This window comes from Meleagris gallopavo, chromosome 1 (assembly GCF_000146605.3).
Source record: "Meleagris gallopavo isolate NT-WF06-2002-E0010 breed Aviagen turkey brand Nicholas breeding stock chromosome 1, Turkey_5.1, whole genome shotgun sequence".
Classification (NCBI taxonomy): Eukaryota; Metazoa; Chordata; class Aves; order Galliformes; family Phasianidae; genus Meleagris; species Meleagris gallopavo.
Genome location: NC_015011.2, coordinates 75,587,626 through 75,602,810, shown reverse-complemented (window position 1 = coordinate 75,602,810; position 15,185 = coordinate 75,587,626). Strand labels below are relative to the sequence as shown.

General features: G+C 43.6%; 1 protein-coding gene across 2 annotated transcripts; it reads right to left on the bottom strand.

Annotated features, from left to right (window-relative positions):
* Positions 1 to 3,201: 3,201 nt before the first annotated feature.
* CD4 (CD4 molecule) lies at positions 3,202 to 14,776 on the bottom strand. 2 transcript variants are annotated; one of them, XM_010717880.3, is made up of 11 exons: positions 14,529 to 14,776; positions 9,179 to 9,257; positions 8,831 to 8,962; positions 7,102 to 7,275; positions 6,873 to 7,016; positions 6,425 to 6,700; positions 5,643 to 6,005; positions 5,287 to 5,529; positions 5,082 to 5,200; positions 4,767 to 4,834; positions 3,202 to 3,565 (listed from the first exon to the last, which is right to left on the bottom strand). In XM_010717880.3, exons 3-11 carry the CDS (start codon positions 8,889 to 8,891, stop codon positions 3,550 to 3,552), a joined length of 1,464 nt encoding a protein of 487 aa, XP_010716182.1. In that variant the 5' UTR covers positions 8,892 to 8,962; positions 9,179 to 9,257; positions 14,529 to 14,776; the 3' UTR covers positions 3,202 to 3,549.
* Between the last annotated feature and the right edge of the window lie 409 nt (positions 14,777 to 15,185).

Below are 15,185 nucleotides of genomic sequence, written 5' to 3'. Positions count from 1 at the left end.
AGTGCTTTGCTGCAGAGCCCGCAGGGGAGCATGAGTCACAGGGACTGCCTTGGCAGATCGGGCCTGACAGCCTCCTCTGAGTAGCAGCCTCACACTGTGGTAGGGCAGAAACAAACTGGAAAGTGGGGTAGGAGGGCTTGGGGACATTGGTGCCTGTGCTGGGGCTGTTCCAGCTGAGCTGGGTATGTGGGCTATCTTCAGGCGAGTCAAAGCCTCTTTGTCAACACAGATCTGTGGATCCTGATAGGGGCCTGAGGTTAGAGCTGTGTCCAAAGGACTGGAAGGAACTTTGTCGTTTCTGCAATCCAGAGACATGGAAAGCAGAAGTGCCAGAAACACCACCACACTGGGGAAAGCCAACACTTCTTCATTTTTCTAACCTCTTCCTTACTGTGATGTTCCCACACCACTGCAGAGAGCTCTGGGGACCATTGTCATTTTTTAAGTGTTGCCATATACGACTTTCTGAGTCTTGCCATCATCTCGGGGCTGCTCTACTGAGCTGTCACCACATGTCCTAGTGTTTGTCACTTTGAAGGGCTGTGAATCTCTTAGCTAGCAATACTCCACCGCATAGTGTAACTGTTCCCTTGTTGCACCTATTGAAGTGAGGAGTCCTCTGCACCTCCTGAGGAGGCTGAGTGCACCCACTGGAAGTGTGGGATAGAGCTTCCTGGCTTCTCATCTCTGAAACCATCTAGCTTTCATGCCACATAAGAGCATAAGGTATATCTGCATTGACTACAGTGTTTTGTGCAACTTCATTAAAAAGCTACTTCAAATACATTGCAGATAAAACTAACACTAGAGACAATGTAGGCCCACTGATGAATGAGGTGGGTGCCCTGGTGACAGAAGGTACAGAGAAGGCAGTTACTAAATGCCTTCTTTGTCTCTGTCTATACTGCCCGGAGGCTGTCTTGAGGAGCCCCATACCCCTGAGGCCCCAAAGGAAGTCAGGATCAAGGAGGAGTTTGCCTTGGTTGATGAGGACTGGGTTAGGGGCCAACAAACAATCTGGACATCCATAAATCTGTGGGTCCTGATCAGATGCACCTGTGCTGAGGGAGCTGGCAGAAGTCATTGCTAGCCACTGTCCATTATCTTTTGTAAGTCGTGGGGAACAGGAGAGGTGCCTGAGGACTGGAGGAAATCAAATGTCACTCCAGTGTTCAAAAAGGTCAAGAAGGAGGACCCGGATAACTACAGTCTGGTCTGCCTCACCTCCATCCCTGGAAAGGTGATGGAACGACTTATTCTTGGTGCTGGCTCTAGGCATATCAAGGATAAAAGGATCATTAGGGGCAGTCAGCATGGCTCCCTTATGAGGAGAGGCTGTGGGAGCTGGGTCTCCAGTTTGGAGGAGATTGAGAGGTGACCTCATTAATGTTTATAAATATGTAAAGGGTGAGTGTCATGAAGATGGAGCAAGGCTCTTCTCAGTAACATCCAATGATAGGACAAGGAGCAATGGGTGCAAGCTGGAATATAGGAGGTTCTACATAAATATGAGAAAAAACTTCTTTGCAGTAGGGATAACAGAACACTGGAAAAGGTGAGAGGTTGTGGAGTCTCCTTCCCTTGGAGACATTAAAAACTTGCCTGGATGTGTTCCTGTGTGACCTAATCTAGGTGTTCCTGCTCCAGCAGCAGGATTGGACTAGATTATATTTTGAGGTCCCTTCCAATCCCTGCCATTCTTGATTCTATGATTCGGTAATTCTGTGATACATTCTAATCTGCTCTGAACCTCCACCTCCACTCTACCTTGAAGACCACTGTGAAGCTTTCAATATTGCCTTCAGACAGAAAGTAAAGCTCCTTCAAGACTTTGTCTGTGGGTAACTTTTTTCTTAGATAGGACAGTATGTGCATCTAGAGCAAAGAAAGCTATCATGTGAAAAGGTACAGACTGGAAAGCTGACGAAAGAAGATGTATCTGAGATCTGAGTTGAGAATGGCCTGTCCTTGCAGGTGAATTTCAAGTAGGACTGGGCAGGGCTGTGACTGCTGAGATCACGAGCCCTGTGCTTTTAGTTAGCCCTTTAAGGATCTTGTCCTCAATGATCTTTGTAGGTCCATACCAACTGTACTGCTCTCTTCTACAGTTCACATAGTTTTGTATTCACAACCACAAATGATAGGAAGGAAAATGAAGGCAGTGTGTATCTTTGTTGCTTTGTGTTGTGTGAAGATGCTGGTGGAGGAACCATCTGGGCAGAGCAGTGGCTGCTACAGCTGTGTCCCAGCCCAGGAACGATCAGTGGTTGTGGTGGGTTTCAAACAGCAAGGGGGATGGATGGGCTTCCTCCCGGCTCACAGGTGCCGTCTTGGCCGTTGTCACCACCTGTTTCTTTCACTGCCAATAACTTTGTCATGCTGACATGGCTGTGACAGAGAAACCCTCTTCTCTAGCACCAGGTGTCCTGCAGCATGTCTCTACCACAAAAGCCATTTCCACAGCATTGCATCTGCTTCTGTCTCTCTTCAGCAAACCTGGACCAATTAGCAACCCTGGACTATTGTCAGTGACAGCTGTGGGACCTTAAAGGCTTCTATGACCCATCTCTAGCAGAAAGGAGAATAACTTACATAAACACTTACATAAACACAAGATTCCTGTGCACTTATTTTAACAATCTTTTTCTTTCAGGATATTTGGAAAAGTATGCAAGACGCTTTTACTTCATCCTAAATTTCCTGAAGTTTCCATTCCCTCTTCCCATTTCCTTGAGCTAACAAAGAGACATTTCAAAGAGAGTTTTCTCATAAGGATCTTTGCTGGCTTACACAGTCCAAGGCTCCTTTGTTCTCTTAGGAAATTTCTCCCCTTTGCCAAGGGGAACCTCCTACATCAACATTCACATCTTAAAGCTCTATCTTCCACAAGTTGTGAGAATCCTGAACTGCTTTACTGACAAAATTAGTCCTGAATTATGCCATTGCTTGTGATGTTTTCTTTGTGCACTGTTTTATTGCAGGTGAGATGAAGACTACAAGCTGTGGTATGGGGCTTGAGGGTTACGTGGGCTACTGAAGGAAGGAAAATGGGTTTCAAAGGGAGCAGAGGGCTGGTGAATTAAGGGATGCAGGAAACTGAGAACAAAGATTCTGCATCCAAGAGGGAAGGCAGAAATGCAGATTTGAGTCAGAAGAAAATGCCTCAGAAAAAAAATTAGTCCAGTTCGCAAAGAAATAAAAATTTGAAGAAATTTATTGTAGCTCCACTGAGTAAAAGAAGCATATAAAATCAGTTCCACAGGAAGGTAAAATGAAATGCATGAACAAAATACAAGCATTATATATATATCTACTCTTCTATTCAGTGTATCTCATTATAGAGCTGGGGCTCAATAATAACCTGTAAGGGTTTCTTGTCTTGTCCATTGGCTCCTCTCCAGACATCAACCCTCCGTGGCATAATAGCGAGAGAATGATGAAGGCATAAAGAATTGTATCAAAAGAAGAGAAAGGGAGGTGGGTTCACAGACCACTGTGGGCTGACAGGTGTTTGTTTAGTAGAGGCAGAGAGTTCCTCAGTCTGCAAAGCTACTTATACATCCGGCTGCAAGAGAAAAACATTACATTAGCACCAGGATTACTGAGATGATACCTTGAAACCAGACAGCTCATAGGTGAGGACTACACCCCCTTCTGCAGTCTAGGGGCAAATGGTTACTTGTGCATCCACATGGCTGTTTACATTTCAGTTACACTGAGATGCTTGCTTGAGAAGGAGAGTTAAAAAACAACTGCATCAGCACTTGTATTGCACAGATTTATCTAGCTGTACATTTATGTAGTTGTATGGGCTTGTTCTTCTTATGGGGATTTTTTTCTAACCTTGAAAAAAAGTCAGTGAAAATCAGGTGAATTTTTCAACATGTTATGGTAATCAACTTTTCACCACATATACACATCCTAACTATGAAGCAGTATTTGCCATTTACTCAATGAAACCTCAGTAATGGTGACAAAAACTGGTGAAACTTATCACAGTTTGCCACTGTCATCAGTTTAAATCAAGTAGAAGTCAAATTCTGTATCCATCAATTTATTGAACTACTTCATGTTGTTATTTATACTGCTGTGGGCTCTCCACTTCCAATGATAGTGTAAATGTCAGTGTTCCTCTGCAACTGTTTCTGTGGCCTGATATCATATAAGCTTTAAGACCTTGAAAAGGAAAAGCTCTGTTGAGAAGTCCTTGCTTCCCCAAAATAAGCCAGAACATGATGGTGTATCACCCACTGCATTTGGGAGAGGGGGTGGTTCACAGTGTTCTCCTTCCTGGCTCCTAGGAGGTTATTGGCAATTTTCACAAACTGCAGTTCAGCACTGTGATAGCAGAGCTGGAGTCACATTATGACATCATGGATTTTTAAATCATTCTTGAAGCTGGTTGTGTGTTTTCCACCTCAGTATCCACAACCTCTCTATCTTAATTCAGGTCGACTCTGAATCCTATCAATGGACTCTGGAGCTCCTGCTTGAGTTTGTTCAAACATGTCTAAACATCAAGATAATTCAAGTGAAACCTCTGCTTAGAAGTTTGCAAGCACAGAACCACTATGGGTTTGGAGCACAACAGGAAATTCATAAAATATACCTCATAACTCAGAAACGTAACAATAACTGAAAATGCTGAAATGCAGTTTTTGTGTAGGCACCAAGTGGGCTCGTGCTCCATTTCTTCCCACTCAACCATCCAGCTCCCCTTGAAAGCAAAGTACTTGCTCAATCCAGCTGTCCTCATTACCACTTACCGTTGACACTGACATGTCTTCTTTTCCAGCAAGTATTGTTTTGCTTGTGCTATCCTTTTTGCCCGTTTCTATCAAGAGAGAAGGCATAAATAACAATTAAATTGTTTACACTTAAAATGCTTCCCTATGATGGGGTAGTGAAGTACGTTCTGACATAGCTACTATCTGCAGACTGACGATCTCTAACCATTTGCCTTGAGTGTAAGGATTGACCTACTATCTATTCTGCCCCATTCACAGAGAGAAAACCAGGCTCCTCCTATGGTCTGGGAAGACTGTCACCTCTTCACCTTTCATGGACACCGGCATACTAACCCTTCTCCGCTGCCAGCTCATACCAGTGATTATGCACACACATGCAAGGCCAATCACCAACACACTGGCTCCAATAATTGCTCCAATTACTGCATAGCTATTCCAAACATGAGCTTCCTCTGTGGAAAGAGAAAAGTATTCAAAGGCAGATAGAGAATTTCAAGGCTTTTGTGTGGAGGTAGGGATGTGATGTTAATTTCCATACCCACAGTATAATTAAGGCTGATCTTCGTGTTATTGTTTTCCATGAGGTGACAGTTCCATAATCCTGGAGCACTGACATTCACTTCCACTTTTGCTTCATGCTGCTTTGACTTCTTGATTTCCATCTCAGTCCCATTCACACGTTCCCAGAGCAAGTGGGCATTGGATGGCAGGGGACCAGACACCTGGCAGAGCAGGGTCATCTTGCCCCCTCTGGAGAGTGGCCCAACAGGGTTAGCAGAGACTGGAAAGATAAGAAAATGTCACATGAGTGAGAGGATGGGAAGATGGGTCCATCCATACTCTTGTGGCATCCAGATTTCTGCAGCTCCTCATCTGCTGATCCCTTTCTCTCACCTTGCATCACCACTAGTGCTTTCATGCTCCAGATTCTTCTACTGTTGATCTCCAGCTGACATTGATACCGTCCAGAGTGATTTAACTGGACTTTGGGGATTTTAACTTCTATAGTACTGTCAGTTTTCTTTTCAGGTATCTCAAACCAAATGTGGTTACTTTTTTTAGTTTTATGCAGCTCTTGACGTGTTGTGACATTGAAATCAAGCAGCTCATGAATGGCTGCTTTTCCCTGTGGTTCCCAATTCAGTTTTCCTATGAAACCTTCTTTCCACTCTATCTTCCTGAAGTTCAGATGCCATGACAAGATCACAGTGTCACCAACAGTAGTGTACATTATTTCCAAGCGTTCTTCCCCAAAACCTGAATTCAGAAGATACAAGAATACATAAGCAGGGAAATCTGTGACTTTTAAGAGTGTACCTTTGGTCTTGTGCTCAGTTGAGAGGCCTCAGAGAAAAGCCACAAGATATCCCAGGGGGGATAAGCAGTTAGAGACTGATAATTAGTTTAAAGAGGCAAAACTCTCAAGCTCACCAGAGCTGAGAATAAGAGACCCTAAGGAGAGGGGGATCTTTTAGGGCCAGTCTGGAGAAGAAAATGGGAAGAAGTGTGAGATAGAGCTCAGGCAACAGAGCAATCCAGCTGCATGGTTGGAGGCCCAGGGAAATTAGCCCTGGACACCATTGTGTGAATGGTGGAAACTGAAATCATGGTTCATGAGCTGGAGGAAGCACTGGTTCCAAAGTCTGTATGCAAGCTGCATTTTTGTTGTCACGTACCTAATACCTTCACATCAAAGGATATGTTCTGATTAATCAATGGAGAGTTTGAATAAACGTGGCACATCCAGGTTCCACTGTCTGTAGCTTTCAGTTGCTTTAGCTTCAGTATGTATTTTTGAGGAGCCTCATTTTGCAAAATTTCTGTTGTCACTATCTTACTGCTAATATTAAACAATTCGATGCTGAGATGGGGTTGCGAATGGGATGAATTTTGCATTAAAGTAAGCTCAAGGTCTTCATTTGCGAGGAGGTGCCCATTTGAAGAGACTGTCACTGTAAAGAGAAAAAACTTAGCCAGTAAATCAACTCCTCTTTCTGCAAGTGAAAGGGGAAATGAGCTGTGAAGCAACAGCATCATGGATAAAGAATTCCATCAGAGATGTTTCTTGGACCTTTTCTCATCTCCCCTCACCTCCTTGTGGTTACAAGCCCTCCAGGCACTCACATTTAAAGACATGCAGTGAGATACTGACTGCAGGAGAGTTACATGCACAGGTATAGATGCCGGCATCGTCCAGTCTCAAGTCTGACACCTTCAGCTGTTTGCTCTCCGACTTCAATTCAGATCGATGAGTCATTGGGGCTTTGCCTTTTGAAAAAATAAGCTTGTTTAGGAGGGAAGAAATTTCTCAGCTATATACTGAGGAGAAAGGGTGTGAAACTGGAAGCTTTACCTTTAAAAATGTTTGATCTAGAAAAGCTTATAATTGTAGAAGAAACTTCCTTATACTTGTACTTCCAAGTACAGGTTGAATCTCTCTGATGGCTTGTGTCTTTACAGCTCAGGATCACCTCCTTTCCTGCAAGCCCAGTCTGTTGTTCTTGCTGAGCCATAATGCGGATCAGACCTAGAAGTCAAATGCCCCCAAATACCTGTGGTTATGGTGGATTTACCAACACTCACAATTCTGAGATAAAAGCAGTTTTATTGAAACAACCTTTTCCTCACTGAACAAGATTCTGTTGTCCTGCTGGTAATGAAGGCAGGACTACATGTATCATTCCTCATTCACTCCTTGGTCAAGACTTGAGGAAGCACTGTCAAATTTGGTTACCTCTTCCTCCAAATTTTACACAAAGCAAGACTGGAAACTGAGGAAAACAAAAGGATAAAGGATATGAAAAGGAGAAAGGAGAAAGGAGGAAGGAAAAAGGAGAAAGGAGAAAGGGAAAAGGGAAAAGGGGAAAGGAGAAAGAGAAGGGCAAGGGAAAAAGGAAGAAGGGAAAAGGGAAGAAAGGGAAGGGAGGAAAGAAGAGGGAGGGGAAGGAAAGGAAAACGTCTCAGAACTGCTTCAGCTGCATAGAACTTCAAAGCTCTCATTTGTCCTACTACAGCAGCACCCTAGAAGTGTAAAATTAAAAGTTTGTATGAGTTTATGGGAGAGGTTTCCACAAGTTATGTTTTCCTCCAAGAGCACTGGTATTCTGCAGCACTGATAACAGAGGTTTTCCAATAATTGCACTGAACGTGATCACTGAAAATGATGAATCAGTCTAAAAAGGGGAAATTATGAATGCCATTCATAAGAATATCTTGGTGTCTTTTGCAATGCTTTTAGTTATAGCTTGCATACTATATATATATATATATATATTAGCAACTGGAATAATCAAAGCTGACTGTTTGAGAAATGCAGATTTGGCATTATTCAGTCACTTTCCATTCTTGTGAAAAGATCACCAAAATGTCCACCAATTGTTGTAACATTAGCAGTCAAACTGAACAAGCTGCTAACATCAAATTTGTAATGGCAAACCTATGATCGGAAATTCACAAGTTTTCATCCAGGCAGCAGGAGGCAGTGTGAGGGGTAGTATTTTCCACCCTGTGCTCAGTATATGGGATCTGGGCTGGTTTTGGCCCAGGAAACGGTTCTGCCCAGAGCACAAGTTCCTTCTGAAGCATTTATTCATGTTCATTCAGCTTTTGTGAACCCTTATGCTGTATGGCACAAAGTCTTCCTCAGCTGGTGGTCTTTTTCTATGGCAATGCTGTAAGAGCCATATCACCACTGCTGGACAGTTGCAGAGTGGGCCAGACAAGAGGTAAGAAGGTGTCTGCTGTATCTGTATTGATCTGAGGAGAAAGGCTTGAACAAGACTGCTCTACAAGCATGTGAGACTGCTTTCTGAGCAAACTCCTGCAGAAGCATCTCAGTGGTCTCAGGGGAAGTGAACCATGCCTTCCCATCATGTCAGCCTACAGATTCACCATTAGCAATAGGAGGTGGCAACAATTATTAAAAGATAATAATTAATTAAAAAAAAAAAAGCATATTTATCAGATTTCAGATGATAAGTTATGAGGAGCCTAGAAACACCTAAAATGCTGTGAGGCTTTTGGGAAGGTTGCAAGCATTAGCAGGATTCACTGCTGCTTTTCCAGTGCAGCTGAGGACTCACCCAGCTGCAGAACCAAGACGACCGCAAGCACACTGCTCACCACTGCTCCACACCTTTCCATCTCCAAGGGAACGCTCTTTCCTGCTGCAAACTGAAGGGCTGGGAATGCTGTTGGTACCAAGGGATGCTAACCTGGAAGACCCAAATGCTCTGTTAATAATGGTTGATGTAGTTTTAGAATCACCCCAAACTGTAACCAGGAAGTTAGAATGGAGAAATCCAGAGATCCCCTCCCATCTAAGTCTTTCTGTGTGATTTTATGATTCCCTGATAGAGACCATCTTTAGGGCTCTTCGTAGCATTTTTCTTTAGTGGTTTTGTTGTTGTTATTGTCTATGTGTTTCTTACCTTAAAAGTTTTGATAACCACTGCTTCTGATGTTTTTTGAAAGGCTTGCTTCAATTCTTAGGGATATTCTACAAAAAGTCTGGAGTGAAGAGAAGTGTGAGGTCAGAAAGAAGTTGCATTGATGATAAAAAACCTGAAATGGAAGGTTCTGGAAGAATTTGTCCATGGTATCCATGGTTCCACACACAGAGATCTCCAAAGCACTTCTGGAGGATGTCAAGTCTGTGCAAGGTAGCTGGAGGGTACTGTACTGAAAGCTGACAGCATAGAGGCAGGTCAGAAAAGATTTTACAAGCAAACTTAGCTTGTAAGGTGGGAAGGGCAAATCTGAAAATGCTTCTAGATGCAAGCGTAGAGCCAGGAAGAGTGCTAGAGCTGCACAGTCTGACAGAGAAAGTAGTGTAAAGAGTAGCATGGGGTCATCAAGAACTGTGAATCTCTGGGACCACCAGGGGGCTGTACAGAAAGCACAGGCTTCATTTAAAATAGGAGAAGCTTCATTTGAACTGAAACAGAACTTGTCTGCTGATGCTTAAAGGAAGAATGTTCTTAAACAAAGACTGGGGAAAATCCAATCAATACAGATGAGCATATTTTTTTGAGCTGCAGTGTCTGAAAAGTAAGAACTCCATGTCCTCAAGTGAAGGGTCAGACAGAAGCCAATAAAGCTCAAGGGACAAACAATGGGGAGCAATGTGAACAAACCAAGTCATGTTTTAATGGAGTATGAGAAAACACTCTGGCTGCTACCAAAGGAGAAAATCAGATATCAGAAGCAGGGATAATACGTAGATGAGGGGGTGTGCGGAGAAGTGATCTGGACCCATAACAACAACAACAACAAAAAATCACAGCAGTGTTTAGAGAAGTAGAATAACTGATGGGAAGGTCACTCAGGTCTAGATGATAGCAGATACATTCTTTCACAATTAGCATGATAGAGTGAAGGCCGGAATCATAACGGGGCTGAAATCAAAAGGAATACAATAATAACTTAATACTACATATGTAGTATGCGCAATATTATATATTCCAATGAGGATACTTTAATATTGAAATTTATGTAAATGATCAGAGCTCATGAGACAATCAAAGAGTAGATTAAAACATCGGTATTATGTTTACATGTAGATCAGATCAACATGGCTGAAAATCTGACAGCTGGACAGATGAACACACATGAAAAATGCAGGTGCAAGAGCAACACAGTAGCCATGTGCACCATCAGAAGAGAAATACATGACAAAGACATAGTCAGAGACAATCTGCAGCTTGCCTTTTACAAAGCAAACAAAAAAATCATGCTGGCACATTTTCATGAGCCATTTTGTGTGGGAAAAAAAATGCAAAGGAGCCAGTGCACGCAATTGAACATAATTTCCCACCAGATGCAGTGTCAGTAATCAAGCAGTTCGTTGAGCTATGCTACAGAATAAGGAAAGGGGCAACAACAAGGCATTTGTATGCATCTCACTCAGAAGAAACATCTATAACTGAGTCCTGGCACAGGGCCCTGGCAAAGATCAATATCAGCCTGAGATGATGGAAGAAACATAAGCTCTGTCATGAATAGTCACACCACCAATCCAAGTGAGACGAGCAGGAAAAGTCAGCCACCTTCCTGCAGTGATGTCTACAAGTGAACAAGCTCAGTGCTGGGCTTCAAATATTTTGAATCATTAAACTTTATAATAATATTGGAGGTGATAGATTTAAATCAGCAAAATTGCCATCACACACCATCATTTTTTACTGTCTGTGAATCTATTTTCCTGTTTCCTGTTCAAGTTTGTTCTTCACCTTCTTGCTATCTAGCTGGAGAACAAAACCGCACAACTAAAAGGTCGTGGTACCAGTGAACTGCTGACCTTCTGCAGTTTGGTAGCTGCAGGTTAATGCACCTTTCATACACTGTTCTGCTGTTTCTTCTTGTGGTTTTATGCATATATTTCGCCATTCCTTTTTCATTCATACTGATCTTATGTCTGTGGTAGATCTCTGTATCATGACGATGACCACCTACAGGTTACGAGTCACTGGGGAAAACAGGTTGCTTCCAGCTAGAGTTTCCTTCATACACTTTCTGTCTCCTTTCTGCTTTTCATTCATACCACTTCTTATTTTTCCTCTGTCTTTCAGCCTCCTATGACTCTCCAGGTCAGAATGTGGGCAATAGTATTCAGAAGTTTACAGATCTCATTGTGTAAGACTGCTATTTCAATGTAGGAAGTGGTTCTTGTCACTAATGCCTATAGCAGACCCACTGCCTCCTTACAGGCTTACAGCTGTATCTTGTGGTGGTACTTAAAAAATAAGTGGTGTCAGGGAATATCTCTGGAAACTGGGACACACTCATCAGCCATGTTAAACTGCTAGAACATTTCCTGACGTTTCTTTGGCCCAGGACAACTCTCCTGCCAAGCAACTCCCAGGATCCATTTAAGTGTTAGGATGGGACAGAGACCACTCCCATTAGGAAGCTGTCACATTGCCAGTTCATTTTGGAGATTAAGTGAGTTTAATAGCCCAGACCATCTCATGCCAGTCAGCCTCAATGCCAGAAACAGTCTGGGCACACTTGATTTATTAGCACGCCTAGTCTTCACAGGAGGAGCAGGGCTGCCATCCAAGTGCACATTGATTTCCATTTCATTTTAACTTCTCCTTCTTACTAAACTGCTTTAATTTCCTTCTTAACTTCTTTTAATGAATGTTCTCTCCCTGAGGGGTGGGCAAAAGAGAGCTGTGGCAGCGACTGGTCTCACTGAGAGATGACCAAGGACAAGGTCTGCAGGACCAAACCTGGCCCAGAAAGCACCTGCTCCTGAGAGCCTCACAGAGTTGTTGGCCGCAGGCAGCTCTCCTCCAGCTCGACAGCAGCGTGACATAGGAGGAAACTGAAATTAAAAAAAGAGCCCAGAAACCACTCCTCCTGCAGAGTAGGCTATCTTCCATCTCACTGCGCTCACGCACTGCTTTCATGCTGTGTGGTTTCCTTGTTTTCTCTTCTCGCCCTTGCTTGTGGCTGTGCTTTTGATCTCACAGCAGCAGCAGTGTGTTTGGTGGGGCAAGGAGAACTAGGCAGGAAGGCCTGAGCAGGGAGGCCTGGGCCGCTCCCATCAGGGCTGCCACACCTCAGCCTTGGCTGCTGTCTCCATTTCCTCTGTGGCTGCTTCTGGGCAAGGGCTAAGGGATGCAGCTGCCCCTCGTGCTGCACACTGGTCTGGTGTGTATTTTAGAGTGCAGTTGTTTGTTAGGGATCACATCACTCCTCAGTTTAAATGTCTTAAGCAAAGCTGATCTACTCTACTACGCTGCAGTTCCCTTGAATATATTTATTAACAAGCAAGCATGAGCATTAGACAGGGTAAGAGACCAAATGCAATAAAAACAGACAGTGAAAGCAAAGAGATGTTAGAAGCAGAGATCATTTTATGGGCTTTACGGTCACGCCAGAGCATGAACAAGCTTAGCTGTCATGCAGCACAGTCCGTGCCTTGATTTCCCCTCGAGCACTCTGGCTGTTCACCAGCTCCTGAAACAAGTTTTCACCCTCCACAGCTGCTCCCAGAGGGACATGATGGAGCAAGATCAGCCATCAGACCCTCAGAGAGAGGTCCCACCTCCAAAATGGAGCAGAGTGCCATGTAGGCACAAACCAAGTTTCCTTCTGCCACAAAGTCTTTGCAATCTGTCTGCGTATCTGGACCTTCATGAAGACCACTGGAAATGACTCTATCTCTGCAGCCCAGCCAGTTCCCTGATGGCTTCTGAACCATTTCAACCATTTAAGGGGAAGCCAAGAACTTAATGTGCATGACAGGTATTTCAGCATACACCTTCTGAGCTTTTCCCTTCTAACTAGCCCCTCTTCTTTCCTTCTAGGCCTCCTATTTTTGTCTCTGCAAACAATCTTTCATCCCAGCAATTCACAATTAAAGCCCCTGGATGCCTTTCTAGAAGGCTGTGACTAGCAAACCGTACCAAGACGTCCTCTGACGACAGGCCTTTCATTGTGCTCTCAAGCCATGTGCACATGGGATGTGCTTCAGACATCGTTAATCAGCTGCTGAAATAGGAACACTGAGATCTTACATGAAATGTTCTTGATTTGCAGTCCACAATGAAAAAGGGCCTATATAAGTATGGATAACATAGTGCAGCAAAACTGTAGTTCCAGTCCACTCAGAACAAAAACGTTAACATTATGGCTGGAATGACAGGAGTCACTCCATAATTTTTCCTCATTGAATACACAGTCCCTGCGCAAGACTGTGGCAGAAAGGATGGGCTCTTTCCAAGAGCACTGAGTATGAGTGGGATAGTGGTTTTGCGCCATTAAAATGAGTCAAGTTCTGCTCTATCGCAGGCAGCTTGGGCAGCCATCTTTGTGAAACATTGGGGAGGATAAAGAAAAGGTTTGTGAACTGAATTGAGAATAACACGCACAAGGGACTTAACAGGAGTGCTTATTTTATAGTGGTGAACAGTAAGAAGTAACCTGAGCTCAACCTTAATGTACCACATAGGGAACACTTGGGTGACTGACAAAGGTTGAATAGAATTCATCATCTGAAAGATGAAAAATTCACCCAGAAATGAAACTGCAGGTTTTGATAGTGCAGAAGTCTGCGAAAAGGCTAAGGTTTTCAGATGTCCTCAAACTGATTTCTTCCTGCATGAAATTCTGCTTACCCAGCCCTGTGCTAGTGGATCAGGCTGCATTTGCAGCCTGTGTTGTGCAGTGAGTCAGTCAGCCGACATAGTTAGAGCAGACTCACTGATTGTGGTACACATATATTTACATGGGCTCTCCTAGTTAGCTAGAGATTGGCGTCTTTTTATTTTTCAGGCTTTTTTTAGAATAAAGTTCCCCTTCCTGGAGGGCATATGGAGAAGGTGATAGCAAGTGGCAGCTGATGGTGGAAGGCTGCTCTCAGTGCATTTCCAACCGCTGGTGAAATACAGTCGTTGGTATCAAGTCCTAGAGGACATTTTTCTGAACTATTGCTACATATGGGTTTAAGAGATCTGTGGGATCCCCAGGATCTTTTAGTAGCTCTCTTTTTCCCCCTTCCAAGGAAAATCCAGACAGAAGAACACTTCTTAGTTAAAATAAAAGGCCTCAAAAAATTGCACAGCCAAAAGTATTATCAAGTAAAACATTTCAATAAAGTTTTGCATCAGGACTTTTAGTGGGGCAAAACCTATCTGTCCCTCATCCTGTCCAAAACAGTAACTTGTATGAAATCATAAAGTTTGTGACAACACTAAAAAACAAAAGAACAACAACAACAACAAAAAAACAGATTGACCTCTTTTTTCAGAGAAAGAAAGAAAGTTTCCTTACCTCTTTTCCTCCCTCTGTGTTTCTGTCTCCTTGTGTTTGTCACCTGCTGTAAGTGATCTAACACAGCTATAACTGAAGGAAGAGAAGAATGAAGCTGATGTTAGAAAGCTGCTCAACAGATGTCGGTTGGCCTTTGTGTCTCCTCCTCTCCAACCGGAACGTCAGCACGATCTTGCTGCCGGTCCAGGCTCTGCTGCAATCTGTGAGCTTCTCTCAGTAGATGGTGATCTTCCAAATGCATGTGATCTCAATGCTGAATGTGAAGAGAAATGAAGACCATAATGGAAGGCTATATATTGCGACACCTGGGAAAAATGAGTGTGAGAGAGACACTATTGGCCATTTGGCGGCTGCTGGGAGGCTGTAACAGAACCGAAACTTAAAAGTGAGCGATTGGAAACCTGTTATGATCTTCTCTCAAAGAATGATTACAAATTAACATGTTAGCTGAGCAGATCCAGACTACTCCAGGCCTCTAACAAGCTGTAAGGGCAAGATGACCTCCATTTTCCATCCTGTCTTGCTGCTAAGAGGAGCCACCTCTGAGGAGTGGGCAGTGGCCCTGCCCCCAGGGCTGCTCAGGGTGGCAACAAGGCTGTGCTTCCAGTCCAGATGGGCCTTGACCACCAGGCCCAGCAGTCTAGAAATGACCATGAT